The sequence below is a fragment of the Galeopterus variegatus genome, unplaced genomic scaffold (assembly GCF_000696425.1).
Source record: "Galeopterus variegatus unplaced genomic scaffold, G_variegatus-3.0.2 Scaffold33, whole genome shotgun sequence".
Lineage (NCBI taxonomy): Eukaryota > Metazoa > Chordata > Mammalia > Dermoptera > Cynocephalidae > Galeopterus > Galeopterus variegatus.
This window is the reverse complement of record NW_007726144.1, coordinates 818,070-835,899: the sequence shown is the minus strand read 5'-3', so window position 1 is coordinate 835,899 and position 17,830 is coordinate 818,070. Positions and strand designations below refer to the sequence as shown.

At 50.2% G+C, this 17,830-nt stretch overlaps 3 protein-coding genes across 5 annotated transcripts in view; 1 reads left to right on the top strand and 2 right to left on the bottom strand.

Annotated features, from left to right (window-relative positions):
- Positions 1-1,542, bottom strand: part of SMG5 (SMG5 nonsense mediated mRNA decay factor) — a 28,510-nt gene extending 26,968 nt beyond the window's left edge. Inside the window, exon 1 of the mRNA XM_008570613.1 lies at positions 1,312-1,542. Within this exon, the coding sequence (XP_008568835.1) occupies positions 1,312-1,385 (74 nt within the window). The 5' untranslated portion in view covers positions 1,386-1,542. The remainder of the gene's footprint in view (positions 1-1,311) is intronic.
- A 1,484-nt stretch (positions 1,543-3,026) lies between these two features.
- TMEM79 (transmembrane protein 79) lies at positions 3,027-8,901 on the top strand. Its single transcript, XM_008570608.1, has 4 exons — positions 3,027-3,110; positions 3,903-4,705; positions 4,980-5,193; positions 8,688-8,901. Exons 2-4 carry the CDS (start codon positions 3,946-3,948, stop codon positions 8,899-8,901), a joined length of 1,188 nt encoding a protein of 395 aa, XP_008568830.1. The 5' UTR covers positions 3,027-3,110; positions 3,903-3,945.
- A 1,126-nt stretch (positions 8,902-10,027) lies between these two features.
- On the bottom strand, positions 10,028-13,054 carry LOC103588784 (chromosome unknown open reading frame, human C1orf85). 3 transcript variants are annotated; one of them, XM_008570589.1, is made up of 6 exons: positions 12,907-13,054; positions 12,138-12,395; positions 11,736-11,936; positions 11,391-11,609; positions 10,647-10,903; positions 10,028-10,531 (listed from the first exon to the last, which is right to left on the bottom strand). In XM_008570589.1, exons 1-6 carry the CDS (start codon positions 13,024-13,026, stop codon positions 10,366-10,368), a joined length of 1,221 nt encoding a protein of 406 aa, XP_008568811.1. In that variant the 5' UTR covers positions 13,027-13,054; the 3' UTR covers positions 10,028-10,365. The 3 variants fall into 3 exon arrangements, 2 of the variants coding, with proteins under 2 accessions (XP_008568811.1, XP_008568820.1); XR_550338.1 differs by having other exon boundaries at positions 10,440-10,531; positions 11,350-11,609; positions 12,907-13,048; XM_008570598.1 differs by lacking the exon at positions 10,647-10,903 and having other exon boundaries at positions 12,907-13,048.
- Between the last annotated feature and the right edge of the window lie 4,776 nt (positions 13,055-17,830).

Genomic DNA, 17,830 nt, shown 5'->3' with positions numbered 1-17,830 from the left:
GATACCCATGTGCACACATGTAAGCCACATGTGCAAATGCACCAGCTTAAATCAATCAATACTGTGAAGGTAGGGGCTTGAGAAAGAACTAGACTTGAAAACAATTAGGATGACCAGAGCCACCCCAAAAAGCAAGAGACAAGTAAAAAAATACTGCAGAAACTGCCCACGCTCTGTCTGACAGGCAGCACTGACACTCAGCAGCATGACAAGGCACACGTGCCACCCCCAGCAACTCCTCACCCGCCTGGGGACTGCTTAGGGCAGTCGACAGTGGGAGTCCAGGGGCTGCTGGGTTAAATCATTTTTCTATTTTTGGAGCAACCTATACCCCCATCTGGCTTCTGGCTTACAAAGCCAGGGCAGGCAGGATGCCTACTCAAGGAGGAAAAGACAACATATTCTTGACTCTTTAGCTCAAGATGGGGCCCAAGGCTCTGGGGGTAGTCTTCTCATGCACACACCCCTGTTCTATCCAGCCTGGTCTAAAAGAAAACCCCTACGTTCCAGTTGACCTACACAGAAAAAAATCCTCCACCCAGGGTGGGAAGAGCTCATACTAGCCTGTTCCCAACGGAGGGCTGAAGGGCCAAAGATGTGACTTGAGGAGTGCGGGTGGCAAAAATGGATGTCGCCTGGCAAGAGACTGCAGTCATGAGGCTGGGAGTACGGCAGGACTCAGGAATCCCCTCGTGCCCTGAAATGGGAGCTGGACGCAAAGTCCTTCATGGCTCTTCCAGGCCCTTCTAGCCTCTTTCTTCTCATTCGTACCCCCCCCCCGCCCCCAAATAGAGCCATAAGGGACTTCAGAGTGTATCCAATCCAAATCTCTCCTTTTAAGGATGAGGGAACTGAGGCCCAAGGTCACAGAGTGACAGAGTGGCAAAGCAAGGACCTGAACCTGGCTCTCCGGCCGTCAGTCCAGCACTCTTCCCTGTAAATCCTACAGGGTTCTAAGCACCGTTCTCTTCCGGGTTTTTCTCCCTTTGTGACCCACCCTCACCCACCCAACCCTCCAGCCCCCAATCCCTATCCTATTACCCCAACTCCGCAAAGCTCCGTGCCTGTCCCAAGCTCACTGCTCAGGAGATTCCTCCACGTGCTTCCATCCAAATCTCCCACCCACCCAATTCCCCCTTTCAGCTCCATCCCGGGTTACGGGGCCCCACCTCCCCCTGCTCCCTCCAAAACTGCACCCTGCTCCCTCGCCGGCACCCCCAGCCCGGCACCCGGGCCCCGCCGGAGAGGCCCCGCCCCTCGCCGTCCCCTGACTTCTCCCGGCGGCTGCACTCACGCCCCGGCCGCTCTCACCGGTAAAGCCGCTTAGTGTGGAGGACCTTTGCTTCGGGCTCGCTGCTCTCCCCTGTGGGGGGGCCTTGGCTCATGGTGCCCGGGTCCGGGGGCGGCTCCCGGTCACAGGCCCCCGCCACCCACCACTACCGCCACCACTGCCGTCTCCGGCCGTAGCCGCAGCCGCCACTGCCGCCGGCCCTCCTCGGCCGCCATCGCTGTGAGGCGGCTGGCCGCGACAGCTCCTCCTCCGTCTGCCAAATCTCGCGATGGCAGCCGCACAATTGCGGGCCGTGGCTTGCTGCCACCAAATCTCGCGAAACTTGTTTTCCCTCCCGGGAAGTTGCCAGAACTAACTCTGGGCAGCATGGCCCCTTTCCGGCTTCTCCAAGCCATTGCGAAAAACTTTATTGACAAAGCTGCCAGAAAACGGACAGTGAACCCAAGAGGCGGCTAAAGCTAAACATGTGGGCTCACAGCTAGGAGTGTGACATTGCTTTGTCCTACAGCGGTCATTTGGCCCATCCTTCTACCCCTAACCACCCTTACCCCTCCCCCCATTTGAGTCTCTTAACACCCCTCCCCCATTTGAGCCAAGCCTCTTTGACATTACTGGTTAGACTAACTACAGTTCTCCTCTTTTCCCATAATTTAAACAAACAAACAAAAATGTGTGTGTGAGTTTCCTTGGAAAGAGTAGCATCCCATAGGAGTGAGGCAATGGAAGACATGACTCTTGCACAAGAGCCTCCCCTCCTAGAGATTTTCAGCTTGCATATCCATCTCTCACCAGTCCAGCAAACATTTGTTGAACTTCTGCTATCTTCCAGCCACAGTGCTAGGTTCTGGGGACACATAAATGAGCTAGACACTGTCCCTGCCCTCACAAAGCTCTAATGACTTTAGGGATTAGGGATAAAGACTCATAGGAATGAGAAGCCACTCCCTCACATTTCTGCCCCTTGATCCTCACATTGGAAAGATCACCTCCTATCTAACTTGGATTCTTATTGCTCTCTTAACCTTAAACCTAACCTAAAAAGCAAAGTGTTTTGAGGCCCGTGTACACATTGTAATGGGAACATAAATTCCCCTCTGCCACTATGCTCCTGGCTCCAGCCACCACCTTCTTTTTGTTCCTGAAAATAGCCCAGGTCTTTCCCACCGGTTGGTTTTTCACTTGCTGTCCCTCTGCCTAGAACACTCATACTCCTGAGTTCCCATCAGGTCTCAGCTCATATGTCACCTTATCAAAGACACTTTCCCTACTGAAATTGTTTTATTGATTTAGTTGCTATATTTCTTCATTATGATACCCCAACAGAACATAAGCTCCTCAAGGGCAAAGCCCTTGACTGTCATTTTATTCTTCTCTGTGTCTGTGTCTAGAATAGTGCCTACCTAATAATAGGTGCTCAATAAATATTTATTGAATGAATAAGTGTACAAATTGTATCTCTTTTCTGGGTATCGTAACCTACTCCAAGCACTCTTTGGTGCAAGTACTCTTCTCCCTTCTGCTTTCCTGAACTGGGAGTTCTTACACATTCCTGGTACCTAAAACATGAACTTAACTTGCCTCTATGCCCAGCTGCACCCCCACTCTCAGAAAGGATGACGTCCTCCTCTAATGCTTTTTCCGTCGGCAGATTCAGAAGGGTGGGGCCTGCCCCTTTAATCTGGGCCCCACCTGCTCTGGTCAGACAGGTTTGGAGACACAGGTAGAGAGGGAGACGGAGAGAAATACTTGCAGAGCCAGCAGGGAGTTGGGCTGCTCCTTCCCGGACGCTGGGGACCCTCCACCTCTCTCCAGATGGAAAGTAAGAGGGTGTCTTGGGTCCAGAGGCAAGGGTAGGAGGGTCCTTGAGATGAGGGAGGGGAATCAGCTCTATCCAGAAGCAATGAGATGGAGGGCAGCAGGGAGGGGAGAAAGACAGGAGAGGAGGCATGGGAAACAGCCACGATTAGACCTAAAAGTCGTAATGGACAGACCCACGCCCTGTGGAGATGGATGAGGTGGGCTAGTGAGGAGTTCAGAAACTGGCCAGGTACCCAGACTGGAGATAAAAGAACAGGGTGCCCTGCAACTGCCAGTTCCTTGGGATAGATTCGTTGGCAAGACACTTCAGTTGCCAGGAGAGTTCCAAGTGGGGATCTGCAGGGAGAAGGGGAGATGGGACGGTAGAGGGGCAGCTTCCCTGTCCACAGGAAGATCCTCTGTGGGAAAGAAGCTCTTGGCAAAGTTCTAGACACCTCCTCTTCATTCCATTCCTGCATTAGGATGGCCATGAGTCCAGTGGTTTTGGTGGAGGGGGTAGAGGCGTGGGTGTGGGCTGACCGAGTCCATAGCTGCCAGGCCTGTGCCCCCTGACTCACCCTCTCCTGCTGTATGGCAGTAGATGTCAAAAGCGTTCCTCTGTTTCAGCTGCTCACTTCCCTCCCGCCTCCCTCTGTTTCAACACCTTCCTCTGCACGACATTTTCCCTAAGGTCCCAGAAGGGGTTAAAGCCTGTGAGGACAGCTGCGCTGGAGAGTTCCAGTTCTGTGAACCCTAACATCCTAAGGGCCAGAAGACAGGGGCTTCTGACAGAGTTTTCCTCTGTTCCCTCTAGGATGACATGACCTTGTGGTAAACCCCAGAACTGAGGCCCCAGGATGACAGAACCCGAGACCCTGGCCCTGCTAGAAGTGAAGGGACCTGAGGTTCCAGAGAAGAGCCCACCCCAGACCTTGGTCCCCAATGGCCGGCAGCCAGAAGGGGAAGGTGGGGCTGAGTCCCCTGGAGCTGAGTCTGTCAGAGTGAGGTCTTCAGCTGAGTCTCCCACAGCCAGAGAGGGGGCTGAGGATGGTCTAGACAGCACAGTAAGTGAGGCTGCCACCTTGCCCTGGGGGACTGGCCCCCAGCAGCCCAGTGCCCCATTCCCAGATCCCCCTGGCTGGCGGGACATTGAACCAGAGCCCCTTGAGTTGGAACCATCGGCCAAACCAGAAGAGCCGCCTGAAGATGATGCCAACCTGTTGCCTGAGAAAGCAGCCCGGGCCTTTGTGCCCATCGACCTACAGTGCATTGAACGGAGGCCCCAGGAGGACCTCATCGTGCGCTGTGAATTGGGAGAGGGCAAGCGCCGGAACTTCCTGCCCGCCCGGGCCACCCACCCTGAGCCCACTGAGTGCAAGTGGGCCGAGGCAGTGGTGAAGCCACCTAGCCATTCCTGTGGGGGCTGCGGGAGCTGTGGGAGTCGTGAAAGGTTGAGGGCTGTGGCCTCTGTGGGAGCTGCCCTCATCCTCTTCCCCTGCCTGCTATATGGGGCTTATGCCTTCCTGCCCTTTGATGCCCCACGGCTGCCCACCATGAGTTCCCGCCTGGTCTACACGCTACGCTGCGGGGTCTTTGCCACCTTCCCCATCGTGCTGGGTGAGCCTGGGCCCTGTGAGAAGAAAGGGGGCACTAGGAAGTGGACTTGAGGAGGGCAGGGCCTGCCTGGCTTGGGGTGCAGGAGGGTTTCTCTTCTCTGGGCCTGGACCCCTCAGGCCTCCCACATGCTGCCACTCTGCCCATCTCCTCCCAGGACCACCTCAGCCCCACTGGGTAGTGCCTATGCCCTCCATGGGAACCCTCCCCCAGCTTTCCGACTGTTGCTCCTCCCTCGTGCCTATTCTGACCCTATGTGTTCCCAAACCCCACCCAGGGCTCCTGGTGTACGGGTTGAGCCTATTATGCTTTTCTGCCCTACGGCCCTTTGAAGAGCCACGGCGGGAGGTGGAGATCCACCGGCGATATGTGGCCCAGTCAGTCCAGCTCTTCATCCTCTACTTCTTCAACTTGGCTGTGCTGTCCACCTACCTGCCCCAGGACACCCTCAAGCTGCTCCCTCTGCTAACTGGTCTCTTTGCCATCTCCCGGTGAGTTGGGGTATAGGGGAGGTGGGGGCCTGGTGATGGGGCTGGAGGACCCAGCCAATGAATGTCTGGAGAGCCAGGCTGACCCTTCTGGATTCTTTGTCAGCCCAAATATGTGCCAGGGAGAGACGAGTCCACTCTCTCTCTCACACCTTACCTCACCTGGTAGCAGGTGGTCAGTTCATATGTCTTCCCATAGGAAGCTGATTTCAGAGACACATATACCAACATAGAACTGGAAGGCTTTCAGGTGTCATCTAGATCAATGTACCCATTGTAGCCATTCCTCTGTGACACTCTGGTCAGGTAGGTTTTTTAGCCTCTAGCTGAACACCCCCTGTGACCAAATGCTCCATTCCTTATAAAGCAGTCTGCTTCAGTTTTTTTTTTTTTTTTTTTTTTTTTAAAAGATGACTGGTAAGGGGATCTTAACCCTTAACTTGGTGTTGTCAGCACCACGCTCACCCAGTGAGCGAACCAGCCATCCCTATATGGGATCCGAACCCATGGCCTTGGTGTTATCAGCACCGCACTTTTAACTTTTTTTTTTTAAGGGGATCTTAACCCTTGATTTGGTGATGTCAGCACCACACTCTCCCAAGTGAGCCAACCGGCCATCCCTATGTAGGGACCCGGACCCATGGCCTTGGTGTTATCAGCACCGCACTCTCCCGAGTGAGCCACGGGCCGGCCCTCTGCTTCAGTTTTTAAAGGTCCTTATTGTTAGAAAGTTCTTTTTCATACTGTGCTAAAAACTTCTGCCCTGACTCTGACCTCCAGAATTGCCTATGACAAATTTAGATACTTGACAACAGCTCTCAATTCCCCCTACTCTAACACCCTGCTCCCCCAGTCTCCTCTTTGCTAAATGGCCCTGGTCCCTTCACTGTCCTGGCTTTCCCTCTGGACAGGAAATACTCCTGCTTGTCAATGGGGTGGGAAGTACCCTGGTCAAGGATACTGTCCTTCTCCTGATACAAATCAAGGCCATATTAGCTCCCATGGCAGCCTCATTATTCTCCTTTTGTTCAAAGTTTTCAGTTTCCTGAAATCCTTAGGGGTGTTTTCATGTGAATTACTGTTAACACAAAAGGCATCTCTGAATTTCTGAACCCAAATGTGGGTCTTTCCATTTTTCCCTAATATATTTCCTCTTGTTACTTTTTTTTTTTTTTTTCAAAGATGACCGGTAAGGGATCTTAACCCTTGACTTGGTGTTGTCAGCACCACGCTCACCCAGTGAGCTAACCGGCCATCCCTATATGGGATCCGAACCCGGGGCCTTGGTGTTATCAGCATCGCACTCTCCCGAGTGAGCCACAGGCCGGCCCCCTCTTGTTACTTTTGATACAGGATTCCAGGTAGCTTTCACTTCTAAAATATTTTTCCTACTGAGCTAAAATTAGTTTTCCTGTTGCTTCTGATTGTAATCTAGTGGCCAGCTGTCCCATGCAGCCTCACATTTTCTCTCAGTAGATTTTCCTGAGATAAACATGTTCCTGCTTGTATAACTCAACCTCCCATCTTGGACTCTTGGGGAATACTGGCCTCAGATAGAAGTTGGCTTAAGCAGTGAGAATCAACAGGGAGCTAAAGGAAGACTTATTGATTGTCTGGTCCAGGCTTCCCATTTCACAGAGAAGAAATCACAACAGATTGGGGGAGAAAAGTTATGCAGATCAGTCAGCAACAGTGGTAGGACTAGAATCCAGGTCCTTTCTTCTCTGCCATGGGCAATTTCTATATGCATATCGTGCCTCAGTTTCATCATCTATAAAATGGATCTGTTGTGAGGATTAAACGAGTTAATTCATGTAGAATGTTTAAAACAATCTGGTACTTGGCAGGGGTTTGCTAAATGTGAACTCTTAGTATGCCATGCTGCCTCCTGGTGCACCACCAGCAGCAGTTACTCACTCTTCCCTCCCTTTCACAGGTAAAAAGAGCAGAGGCATGTCAGTTTTGTAATAAGTGGTCCTTCATATATTGAGGAAGTTGCTTCCCCTTCCTCCAGTGAGGGGTGTGCATTTTTTTTTTTTTTAAAGATGACCAGTAAGGGGATCTTAACCCTTGACTTGGTGTTTTCAGCACCACGCTCTCCCAAGTGAGCTAATACAGGAATCCGAACCCGTGGCCTTGGTATTGTGTTATCAGCACCACAGTCTCCCAAGTGAGCCACAGGCTGGCCCGAGGGGTATGCATTTTGAATGTATCTTCCAAGAGGGGAAATTTGGTTGTGGCTGATCCATCCATCTGGGTTTCAAGCCGTCTTGAAGCTGGCTTCCTTACTCTCTCTCCCTTTGCCTCTCTAAAATAGCAGAAGAGGGGGTGATGAACAGGCTTGGGTTCAAGTCATGACTTTGCTATTTTTCCCAGATGTGTGGCCTTGAGCCAGAATTACTTAGTCCCTTTTTCATCTGCAAAAGGGTAAATAAATACAATGAAACATACTGAAGCTGTAAAAGAATGAGGAAACTATATACTGATATAAAATGATCTCCAAGATATATTAAATGGGAAAAAAAATCTGACATGCAGAACAGTCTTGGGCTGGCCCGGTGGTGCACTGCTACAGTGCACCGCTTGGGAGTGCGGCGGCGCTCCCGCCGAGGGTTCGGATCCCACATACAGACCGGCTGCTCACTGGCTGAGCGAGGTGCGGGCACAACACTGAGGGGTGCGATCCCGTTGCCGGTCCCGGTCCGGTACGGGCGCGACACTGAGGGTTGCGATCCGTTGCCGGTCACGAAAAAAGACAAAAAGGAAAAAAAAAAAAAAAAGAACAGTCTATATAAGTATGCTATGCTTCAAAAAAGGGAAAAAGAAAGCAAAACTTGGGCCGGCCTGTGGCTCACTCGAGAGAGTGCGGTGCTGATAACACCAAGGCCACGGGTTCGGATCCCATATAGGGATGGCCGGTTTGCTCACTGGCTGAGTGTGGTGCTGACAACACCAAGTCAAGGGTTAAGATCCCCTTACCGGTCATCTTTAAAAAAAAAAAAAAAAAAGCAAAACTTCTTGCTCATATTTGCATAAACAATCACTTAATGCACCAGAAAACATAATATTGGATAGGGTGGGGGAGGAGAATAGGGTGTGAATCAGTAAAAGAAGGGAGATATTTTACTATACTCATTATATTTTGAACCATGTGAATGCATATTGCCCATTAATTTTTTTTTTTTTAACCGTACGGGCGGCTGGCCGGTACATCAAAACTTTTAAATTAAAAACTGAAAAGGAAATAAAAGAGGGAGGCGGATACTATACTCATCTCACAGAGTTGTGGGGAAGTGAGAATTAAATACTGCGCTTACGTTAGTTAGCACTGTGCCTGGCACTAGTAAATGCATACATTTGGGCTGTTTTTAGAAGTATCAGCCATACCCCCGAATCCCATCTGCCTCCCTCCCTGTGTGTTCTCCCCGCCGTCAGCCCATTGCGATTAACCGACGCGCTTGTCTCGAGAGGAGCACGACCCTTTTCTCGCCCCGCAGGCTGATATACTGGCTGACCTTCGCCGTGGGCCGCTCCTTCCGGGGCTTCGGCTACGGCCTGACCTTCCTGCCGCTGCTGTCCATGCTGGTGTGGAACCTCTACTACATGTTCGTGGTGGAGCCCGAGCGCATGCTCACGGCCTCCGACAGCCGCCTGGACTACCCGGACCACGCCCGCGCGGCCTCCGACCACAGGCCCCGCCCCTGGGGCTAAGCCGCTCCGCCCTCTAGCCCTCCGGGCTAGCGGGGTGGGCTGGGGCCACTTCTCCGAACCGAGTTGCGGACCTGGACTTTGCCCCCAGCCCTGGGACCCCAGTGGGAAAGACCCTGCTACTGCCCCGATAGGGCTCCCATCCAATCAGAGCCTGGATTCTGCTGTCCCCTAGCAGGTGCTCCCTTTGAAGCCAGGGACAGTCTTAAGGGAGGGACTGTTTTCCTGCAGGGAAACAGGTGGACAGCCATGTCCCTTAAGGATGCTGAGGACACGAGGCCAGGACGAGGGGGAGAGGTATGGTTCCTTCCCGAGCAGCCTCCCACTTCTGCCACTAGGGCTTACTAATGCTGCACTCTGCTGTGCTCCCCAGTTTCCTGTAAGGCTAAAAACCTGACAGTTTCTGTGCCAGTGGTCTAAGCAGAGGACTTCCAGGAGACTGGAAATACTGCCCATGCCTAAGTCTGGGCATCAGATATAATTGGTGAAAACCTTCTGGGGGGGCCTGGGTTCAGGACCTTCCATGATTGGCCTTAAAGGGCCCTTTTTCCTCAATCAAGACTATTAAACGGTGCCTGAGTCCAGGGCTCCTGCCTCCTCCCTTCCAACCTATTTAGGCTCCTGTAACTTCCCATCTCCAAACTGCTTAGAAGTCACACCTTTCCCAATAGGAAGAGAGGAGCACACGGGCAAATCTGCCTCCCAGGGGAGAGAGAGGAGAGAGAGAGAGAGAGAGAGAGAGAGGTGTGTGTGTGTGTGTGTGTGTGTGTGTGTGTGTGTTGGCTGGGGAGTGGTTGGAGGGCACAGTGGCTGATGTTAACCCAGTGTGAGTATGTGTGTCTGTGTAACAATAAATTACTGCCACAGTGTTTGTTGGCCCTTTTTTCCTGTTTGCCCCCAGTCTCGAGTGTCCCTTCCTTCTTTGATTCAGACCACACCAGAAACCTCCCAGCTTCATATGGTGGAGGCTGGCTGGCAGGAGCTTGGTTCCATGGTGAGGGACAGAACTAGGCCTGGTGAGGAAATGGGGTCTCAAATAAAAACTTGTCTTCCAAGCCCATTTCTTAGCCCTCCCATTCCGTGGAGCCCCGGACCAGCTCAACAACACTCACACATTGAGAGACTGGAGCCTGGTGGGAAAAAATAGGCCTATTTCATGTTCTCCAGGGCAGTCAGCCAGTCAGAAGGCCTCTCATTTCGGCCTATGAGTCCCATCCAAGGGAAATGGGGGATAGAGACGCAGGAAGGCAACAGCAAGGGGACCTTCCCTTTAGCAATAACACTGGCCCTGGCCCCTTCCCAGGGTATGAAAGAGGCCCCACCTAGGGGTCCCCAGGAAGTCGAGGCTGCTTTCTGAGGTTCTGCAGAAAAGTAAGATGGGAGTGGGGAGGGGCCGGCTGGAACTTCCAGAGGTTTGAGGCACAGCAAGGCAGGTCCAGTACTGTCCTTCCTTCCAGAGAGTTGGCCTCAATTTATGGATGAGTACTCTGAGTGCTGCTTGTGGCGCAGCAGCAGAACCAGGCCTCCCCCCAGCAGCATGAGCCCTGGAGCACCCAGGGCCACTGCCATGATGCCCAGGACTAGTGGGGACAATGCATCCACTGGAGGGGGGCCCACACCCAGGAGCATTGACCTAGAACAAGCAGAGAGAGAGAAAGTGAGATAAGCAGGCTTAGAAGTGAAGGTGGGGAGACTCAGTCTTCCTCCACTTCAACCCCCAAACCTTTGGCCCAGACCCTGCCTCTCACCAGCTGAGGTAGTGTTGGTCCCAGTAGCCAGGGCCTGTGGAAGCCCCAAACGTCAGATTGAAGGCACAGAAGTTGTTTTGGGACCCAAAAAAGGCTCGGACAATGGGTGACTGGGGGAGAGGATATGCCAAGGTGGGGTGAAGAAGGGAAGCTTGGCAGGGAAGGGCTGATTCTCGGCTCCCCTGCTTCTGTGAGAAAGCCACTGGTCGCCACTGCACAAAGCCTGATGGGGGGGAGCCCCACAGCAGCTGGTCCAACTGGGGAGAAAGGAAGACAAAGGAGGGTGAAGGGGACTGAACTGTGCCAACATTTTCTTCCCCATCTCCCAGCCTCCCTGTCACTGGTAGTGACAGGCAGTATGCTAAGGGCAGCAGGAAGTCCTAAGTCCTAGCCCTGGTTCTAGAACTGACAGACTATTTGCACGAGGACTCAATCTCTCCTCTGTAGAAAGAGGGAGTTGGACTGGATGAGCACTGAGTTCTTTTCCAGCCCTGCCAGCCTGCACTTGGCTCCCTCTTCTGGGCCCCCAGGCCCTTGCAGATTCCCACCTGCAAAGCATGATTCATACTGTGCTGCCTTCTGTCTGTCTCCAGTGAGGGCAGAGACTAAGTCAGGTTTATTAGCCCAGCACTTAAAGGAGCTGGAGAAAGTGTTGCTAAATAGTAAACGGTTGAGTGAATCTCAGGTTCTAATGGGGTCCCACCTGCGTTCCTCATCCATCTGCCTCTCCACTGGAAGCCTGACCTGGAAGACAGCAGGTGCATATTCATCATCGATGGAGTGCTGCTTCTGCATTGAGGGGCAGTCAGGGCCCTGGCCCAAGGTGGCTACTTCCAGCCCAAACAGGGAGTGGTTTCCCCGGGGAGAGGCCCCAACCAGGGCCACCTCTAGCTGGCAGGTGTCTGCCGTATGCAGGAGGCGAGGAGGTTGAGTGGGTCGACTGGTTCTGGAAAAGGCCTGGACCTAGAAAGGAGGCGACATGGGAGGTGTAGGAAGCAGACTGAAGCCTGCTCGAGGGCCACCCCCACTGTTAACTCCCACCCTTATAAACCAGCCTTTCGAGTTCCGCCTGATTCCCTACCCACTTACCCTGAAGGCCAGGCTTCCATTGGCAAAAGCCCTGCTCGGATCATGTATGGGGTGGCCTCGAAATGTGGCGCTCAGGGTGGTAGGATCCAATGAGTCACTGATGTTGTTCCAGGAGAAGTCAGCCAAGGAGTATGGAAGATACGGTTTTCCTGGGGGCTTTGCTGCCACATCAGACATGTTGGTGCTGTCAAACTCAAGCAGCTGGGGGGTGGGAATGGGGTGGAACTGGGCTTGCCTCAGTCTAGCTTTCTCCTGAACCACCCCTCCCCCACACACCCTTCCACCCCCTGGCTCTCATATCTGAGTCTACTTCACCCATCCCCAGTCTTCAGTTCCTCCCACTAATTGGGATAAACTCCTTCCTCTCAGGTCTCCTCCTTGGTTCTCTCCCAACCTCCTCACCCTGGTGAAGACAACTGCAGAAGAAAACTGGATGCTGTCCTTGGGGAGCACCATCAGGCCCCCATCAGGCTCAGGGGATAGCAGGAGGCTCCAGTTGACGCTTAGGGTGCTGTGGGGGGTGTTGGTGGCCATCAGCACCACTGCTGGAGGCCCCAGGCTGCTCCACACATAGTGCAGTGTGGAGTTGGTGCCCACTGCCCGGATATGAAGCAGGTTCTGGGGGGAACCCAGCCAGCTAGGGATGACCTCCAGAGATACCTGGAACACAGAGTAGTGGAGGGTTGAGGGAACAGGATCAGGGAGAGACACAGGCAAAGAAGAAGCTTGAAGGTGGGAAATGCTGGGGAGAGGGTGGGACTCTGGGGGTCTAGGCAAGAGGAATGTGTGGGGGAGGTAGGTACTCTTCGGGTAAGAGGCAGAAATGTGGTAGAGAGGGGTCGAGGGAATAGCCAGGACTGCCCTGACCCTGGTGGGGAGGAGGTCAGGGCACAGGGCTGGGAATGAGAAAAAAATCCAACATTGCCCAGACCTGCGTCACCCAGGACTGAGTCAGAGTCCAGACTTCATAAGAAGACAGGAAGCCCTCACATCCAGCCTACTCCATAATCCTGTCCCATGAGCTACGGCTGCCCCCCACACCCCCGAGGTTAAAGAACACTTCTCTTTGCCACCACTCTCCACCCCCATCCCTTGGTTGCCCCAGATTCCAGTCACTCTGCAAAGGTAGCATTTCCTGAAACCTCTATTGCTCTAGAGCCAGAGGCCTCACCTGGCGGGTCTTCTCCCCCAGCAGGCCGAATGGGGCTGCAGACAAAAGTAGACTCAAGAGGAGCATGGGGCTGGGGGCACAGTGCCCCCAACCCCAGCGGGGCTCCCCACAGTCACACATGCAGCCCCAACCTCAGATGGCGGAAGAGACACAAAAGTCATGTGACTCGGATTCAGCTGATCCCTTTAAAGGGCGGGGCCACCACATCAGTTCTTAAAAAGACCGCCTCCCTTAATCTGGGTTTTGGCATGAACTAGAATAGAATCAGAAAGGTTGGAGGGCTGGCCGGTTAGCTCACTTGGGAGAGAGCATCGTGCTAGTAACATCAAGGTCAAGGGTTTGGCTCCCCTTACCTGCCAGCTGCCGGAGGGGAAAAAAAAAAAAAAAAAAAAAGGTTGGGAGTACGTCATTCTCAAATGGGCAGACAAGCAAGATATCCCAGATCAGATGTGCAGACATACTCCCAGCCTCTCCTACCCAGCAGGTCCCACCGAACAGTTACCCATAGTAACTGATGTCTGGATTCAAAATCCAAATGGGATCCCAATAATACAACTCCATGGTAGGAATCGTCAGAGAGGAATCCGAAGGAATTCCGTGAGATAGTGCACGCCAGTATTTTTTTTTTTTTTTGTCAATCTAATATTTATTGAACAGATAGTGCACTCCAGTTTTTTTTTTTTTTTTTGTCAATCTAATATATATTTTTTTTCCTTTTTGTCTTTTTTCTTTCTTTCTTTCTTTTTTTTTTTTAAAGATGACCGGTAAGGGGATCTTAACCCTTGACTTGGTGTTGTCAGCACCACGCCCAGCCAGTGAGCGAACCGGCCATCCCTATATGGGATCCGAACCTGGGGCCTTGGTGTTATCAGCACCGTACTCTCCCGAGTGAGCCACCGGGCCGGCCCCTTTTGTGTCTTTTTTCGTGACTGGCAACGGATCGCAACCCTCAGTGTCGCACCCGTACCGGACCGGGACCGGCAAACGGGATCGCAACCCTCGGTGTTGCACCCGCACCTTGCTCAGCCAGTGAGCGGCCGGTCTATATGTGGGATCCGAACCCTGGGCGGGAGCGCCGCCGCTCTCAAGCGGCGCACTGTAGCAGTGCGCCACCGGGCCGGTCCGTCAATCTAATATTTATTGAACACCCAGGTATGCAGGTTCTTATCCTGAAAGAGCTCATAATTTTATTGTGGAGAAAAGATATCTCAGAAAATAGGATATGACAGCAATACATTTCTTTGTCAAAATAGGAAGGTCACATCTGGTTGAATGCAATTTGTTTTTCCTTAATTTTAAATTATTTTGACTATTAAATACATATGAAATAAAATTCAAAAGGTACCAAAGGGTATCATCTTTATTCCCAGCAAATTAGTTCTTCCCCTGAGACAAACACCATTACCAGTTTCTTATGTACCCTTCTAAAGATATTCATGCATATTGAAGAATACTGTATATAATACCACACAATGGCATCCAAACAGTTCTCCAGTTTGCCTTTTTTACTGATACACAAGGATACTTCAAGTGTTTGGAAACAATAGAACTAAAAGATAGTATGAATCTTTGATGAACGTTTTGCAGTATCCTTGTATTGAAGATTGTTCTGTATCAATGCACTTGGAGTTGTCTCATTCTCCTTGCAGGGGGATGCTCCATTGATGTATTTAAGCAGAACCTTGTTGACACAGGTTGAATATCCCTTATCCAAAATGCTTGGGACCAGAAGTGTTTTGCATTTCAAACTTTTTTGGATTTTGGAGTATTTGCATGCACATAATGAGATACCTTGGGGATGGAACCCAAATCTAAACATGAAATTAATTTTTTCATATATACCTTACATTTATAGCATGGAGGTAATTATTTTTGATAATTTTGTGCATGAAATACTTGTGTACATCGAACCATCACAAAGCAAATGTATTGGTATCTCAGCCACCTGTGTGGACAATCTTTGGTAGTTTGGCCTCACCATCCTTCCTGACTCTGGATTTATATGCTAGTGATAAGCAAATCATTTTCTTACCCTTTTATTTTTTTTTAAAAGATGACCGGTTAGGGGATCTTAACACGACTTGGTGTCGTCAGCACTACACTCTTCTAAGTGAGCCACAGGCCAGCCCCTTTCTTACCCTTATTAATACCTAAGTACTTAACAGTAAAAAAATACTCTTCCGTAAGATGTTTCACACTTATACCACTGTCCAGTTTCTCCAATAGCTTGACTTTCTGTGCTATAAACATAAATGCTACCTTGCTTATTACTCTTACCTATAGGAGTATCTTTTTGACATTTTCGACATCTTTACACTACAGAGAACAAGGGAAAAAATGGCAAGTAATACATTGTCTTGATCCCATGTGAGGCATTGTGGGTAACCTGTCCTTATTGTGCCCAGCCTGCAGATGTGCCATTCTATTACCCTCTACGGGTGTACTTGCGTTGGGGAATCTGAGTATGTGAGGAAGATGTACATGTGCAGCTGAAGGGGGCTGGATCTTTTTTCCCTTGGGGATGCTGATAAACTGTTGTCTGCCTGCATTTTGACTGTGACCCATCACTGAAGGTCAGGTCTACAACTTGCCACTTGTGGTGTCAGTCAGTTCTAAAAAAATTTCAAATTTTGGGGCATTCTGGATTTCAGATTTTAGGAATAGGGATGCTCAACCTGTATAGTAATATTTTGCTGCAGCAAGCAATGGATGGAATAGCCCTTTACGTACAGCATTTTATTTTATTTTATTATTTTATTTTTTGTTCTTTTTGAGACTGGCCGCACCGTGCTCAGCCAGTGAGCGCACCGCCCATCCCTATATAGGATCCGAACCCGAGTGCGCCACGGGCTCGGCCCAACGTACAGCATTTTATATATACATAACCAATTCAGTAGGATAAATACCCAGGAACAAAACTGCCAGTAGTGGTCAAACTGTCACTCATATGAGGTTTACCAATTGACACCCATTTCCACATACCGTTGCAAGAGTTTACCAAACTGGGTTTACATTTCTATATGAATAAAATTAAGCATCTCTTCATGTTTTAGTCGTTAATTTTTGCTTCTCTAGAGCTATTTACATGCTCCGCCTACTCTGTAGTTCTTTTCTGAACTGCCAAGTACTATAAGTTCTTTAAGGAAATAAACTCTCATGTTAACGCAAACATCCTTCCATTTTGCACATTTTTGCACCCATTTTTCTTAAGAAAAAAAGTACTTGTATCCTCTAAAGCATCAACTCTGGGACCTGTTAAGGGAAAATAAAAACCAGTCTTGGCTGAGTACAGAGGGCTTAAGTAGTAGTCAGGAATTCAAGTCTCTCCCCCACCCCCTGCCCCCATACTGCTTTATGGGGGTAAAAATAGAGCTTGACTTAATCTAGGAAGTTTGACAGTAAGAAACAAAGTAAAGGTGGCAGCAAAACTGTATTTGCAGAATTCCATAGGGTTCATGTGGGACAGTGGAAAAAGTGCTCTGGGTGGCCTTTAAGCACTATGTTATATTTAAATTTTGGAGAGCAGAGGGGCTTTGAAAGCTAGACTGAAGAGTCCAGACTAACCTAACATGCCAGAAAGATTTACATAGATTTAGAAATAGGAGACATTGTAGGCACTTTAAAAACAACCCTCCCCCTCAAAAAAAAAACAAAACTCAGCTGGGAAGACTACTATACTATCCAAGTGCTTAACCATTGCAGCTGAAACCAGAACGGACTTAGGCGAGCAAGGGAAAGATGGGAGTGAAGATCCACAGAATGAGTATCTTCCTCACAAACCTTCATGTTTCAGGTCTTTTTTTTTTTTTTTTTTAAAAGATGGCCGGTAAGGAGATCTTAACCCTTGACTTGGTGTTGTCAGCACCACGCTCACCCAGTGAGCTAACCGGCCATCCCTATATGGGATCCAAACCCGTGGCCTTGGTGTTAACAGCACCGCACTCTCCCGAGTGAGCCACGGGCTGGCCCATGTTTCAGGTCTTATAAGCAATTATTTCTTCAAGATCTTATTTGCTTGAGAATTAACCAATCATCTCTAAGAACTTAAAGCTCTGAGGGAATTAACACTGTAACTAAAGAGTTTTTTTAAAAGATGACCGGTAAGGGGATCTTAACCCTTGACTTGGTGTTGTCAGCACCACGCTCACCCAGTGAGCTAACCGGCCATCCCTATATGGGATCCAAACCCGTGGCCTTGGTGTTAACAGCACCGCACTCTCCCGAGTGAGCCACGGGCTGGCCCATGTTTCAGGTCTTATAAGCAATTATTTCTTCAAGATCTTATTTGCTTGAGAATTAACCAATCATCTCTAAGAACTTAAAGCTCTGAGGGAATTAACACTGTAACTAAAGAGGCAGGAATTTCAGCAAAAGGCAGGCAGGTGGGCTTATTTCAGAGCCCCTTGTAGGACAGTAAAAGCTGAGGGCTTTAGACTAAGCTAAGCAGGAAGCTAAACAGAGCAGAAAGGGTCTCTAGAGGTACTCTCACCAGCCCTTTTCCACCCCACACCAAAGTTCGTTTCAGTCAGAATAGCCAGCTGTGAAAGCATGGCTCTAGAGCCAGACTGCCTACATATGAATTCCAGGTCTTCCATTTACTGGCTTTGTGACTCTTGGTCAAGTTACTTTATGCTTTAGATTCTCTTTCACAAAATGGGAGATAATATTACCTATCGTATAAAATCATTCTATTAATTAGTTAATATATGGCAATGTGACTAGAACACATCTGTTATACAGTATGTACTATTATTCTACCAAGTATTTAATTTAATCTGACTAAGTCCTGTGGTCAGGGAGGAGATAAGGCAGAATGTATGAATCATAAGGATAAAGTAAAGGGTGGAAGGACACTGAAGAAATCAAAGTAGGGCCCCACCTAGCTTCTAGTATCCCAGGGCCACTGCTCAGATTTTTTTTCTTT